Raw genomic sequence first — 2,747 nt, forward strand, 5'->3', positions numbered from 1 at the left:
TGGAATAATAATAATAATGATGCGCTACGTGCTGTGTATCCTCGCTCTCCTGCTCTCATGTGCGTGTGTGCACGTCCTCGCTGAAGAAGTGCCTGCCGCCGATCTTTCCGACCAAGTCCCTGATACGGAGAGTGAGACAAAGATTTTTCTTCAAGGTACTTGTCCTGCTGCTGGTACTTCTGAGCCTGGTTGTTCTGGTGGTGGTCATCCTCCTGGAACTACTTCTCCCTCAATCCCTGCTAATGTTAGTCCTGCGCTTCAGAATGACAGAAAAGAGGGTGTTGAGGATAGAATTCCTGTCACTGAAGCATTAGGTGAAGATAGGGGTGTGAATCGTCAAGACAATACTCAGGACAATTTACATGTTGCTGGTCAAAGAGAAACTGAACACCAACAACTTGCTGCTGCTTCAACTACAAGAACCAATCCTGCTGACAGTCTAACAGTGCAGGGTCACAATCACGATAGAGAGCAGACTCAAGACCGAACACATCAAGGAGGAGCGAATGTTTTATCACCGATAAAAGAAGTACAACCTTCTGTACACGGTGGAAAAGCAGAAGAGAAATCACAAGAGAATTCAAAGGAGCAGCTCACTCTGCAATCTAAAGGTAGTCCCAATGAGAACTCTGATGCGCCACAGAGATCTGGTCCCCAGGTGCAGGAAACATCGTCTGCAGGAACACAAGATGCCAACGAAAATAAGAATAATGCAGAAGACCAGAATGTATCAAGTGGAAGTACAACTACGAATAATGATTTACCAACACAATCTTCTTCATCAACATCTACTGAAACCCATTCTACACTTTCACCACAGGAAACTGAGGGGAATAATGAATCTGATCATAAAAACGCTGAGAGCGGCACTGCACCTGAAGGGAGTGGGTCACCAAACACCCAAAATGAGGGAGAAAATACAGATATCACAACCACCACCACCCCCACAACAACACTTCCTCCTGAACTCACAAACAACAAGAAGGGTGATGCAGACAGCAGCAGCAGTATCAGCAGTTCTGTGTGGGTGCGTGTACCACTACTGATTGTGGTTACACTGGCCTGTATTCTTGTGTGCTGATTGTAATGGTGTGGTAATGGTGTGACTCAGGTCATCCTTTGTTTACTTTTCTTCTTTTTTTGCATGTATCCACACTACAGTCTAACTAATCTTCCACCTGTTGGGATTTCTTTTTTTTGTTTCTTAATGATAATGTGTTTTGTGTGTTTTTGCTCTCTATGTTTATCCTATAATAATTATTATTGCTACTGCTCCATTGTGTGTGTGTGTTCTTGGAGAATCTCTGTTTGTGCACCTGGGCTTGCACCGTGATAATGATGATGAACTGTTTTGTTGCAGTGGGTAAATGTAAATAATAATAACAGATGAATATTTATATTTATAATGGCGTATATATACACATATAAACTTACACCCATAGTTGGTGTATGTTTCTGTGTGTTTACTGTGTAAGTTGGGCTAATAATTAATACATGATTCTTTGTTTCTTTGATGGTTTTGCTGTGTGGTTGTGCTATGACCCGTACTTTTTATGATGATATGTTTTGCGTAGAGAAAATAACAAATAATAAAAAATACATTTGTATTCATAATTGATTTTTAATTCGAACACACTGATATTTCTCTGAATTCTATTTTGGTGGGACCGCCTGCTATTATCTTAATTACTTTTTGGCTTTTTTGAGAAGTTTCTGTGGTGACGCATTACCGAAATGTTTATTGTTTTTCTTTAATAACTGTTGTTTTTCTTGTGTGCTTTTTTCCCTTTCCTTTCTCTTGTATTGTATCTTTTTTGTTTTTGCTCACCTTTCTGTTTTTTATTTATTTATTTAGCCAAGTGACCCAAACAAAAAAGGCCTCTTGTCGTGATGTTGTTACGTTTTGTGTTTTGTTTGTTGACTTTGCTTGTGAGCGTTGCCTGTGATTGTGTAACGGCAACTGGAGATGGTGGCACTGCTCTTGCTCTTCCTACCTCTTCTAAATCTGAATCTGGTAAATGTCCTCCAGAATCTCCCGGTGGTCCTCAGTGTACTCCTAAAGGTATTGAAACTGAGGACACTTCTAAAAAATGTGAGGATGACACTGAGGAAGGTAAATGCACTGACAGGGATAAAACCATTAAAGATAGTGAGGTTTTGGGGCGTGATAATGCGAAGAGCCGTTCTCCTGCTCTTGAGGCAAATGGTGATGGATTAAATAATGAAGTGTCGCTAAACGGTCCAAGTAAAGTGGTGGTAGAAAATGAAAGAGTTACGAATTTAGGTGACGTTGATCTGGAGAATCAAAAACATGACGAAAGTGAAAGAGGAAAACCACCACTAACTCCAGAGGATAGAACTCATAGGGAAACTACTCAATCAGAAGCTCATGTACAGACCCAAGCGCAACAAAGCGCACAACAAGGAATCCCTGGTTCTCCTCTAACGCAAGAGATCAGCACCGTGGTCAGCAACCCCAGGATTACAGGAGAACAGGGTACTGAAAGGAATGGTAATGCACTTAATACGGAATCCTCACCTCAAACAAATCCACACCAACAAGAAAATAATGAAATGCAATCATCTGGCACTGCTGGTGCTGATAATGCTGGTATTCCTGCATCAACTTCTCCAGCGGAAACTGAAAATACAAATGCATCTGATAGTGCAAACGCTTGGAGTGTCAGTACACCTGCAGAGAGTGAATCAACAAACACCCAAGCAAATAATACAGAGACACCCACCAC

The 2,747-nt window shown here is 41.2% G+C and overlaps 2 protein-coding genes across 2 annotated transcripts; both read left to right on the forward strand.

The window, feature by feature from the left end:
• Positions 1-16: 16 nt before the first annotated feature.
• Positions 17-1,081, forward strand: TM35_000681220 (uncharacterized protein; the record flags this gene model as incomplete). Its single annotated transcript, XM_029031169.1, has 1 exon — positions 17-1,081. One exon carries the CDS (start codon positions 17-19, stop codon positions 1,079-1,081), a length of 1,065 nt encoding a protein of 354 aa, XP_028877556.1.
• Positions 1,082-1,890: 809 nt separating this feature from the next.
• On the forward strand, positions 1,891-2,745 carry TM35_000681230 (uncharacterized protein; the record flags this gene model as incomplete). The annotated part of the gene is made up of 1 exon (XM_029031170.1): positions 1,891-2,745. A coding segment is annotated over one exon (855 nt), but the record flags the coding sequence as incomplete, so codon positions are not given.
• Between the last annotated feature and the right edge of the window lie 2 nt (positions 2,746-2,747).

This window comes from Trypanosoma theileri (genome assembly GCF_002087225.1).
Source record: "Trypanosoma theileri isolate Edinburgh chromosome Unknown TM35_Tth_68_V1, whole genome shotgun sequence".
Taxonomy (NCBI): domain Eukaryota; phylum Euglenozoa; class Kinetoplastea; order Trypanosomatida; family Trypanosomatidae; genus Trypanosoma; species Trypanosoma theileri.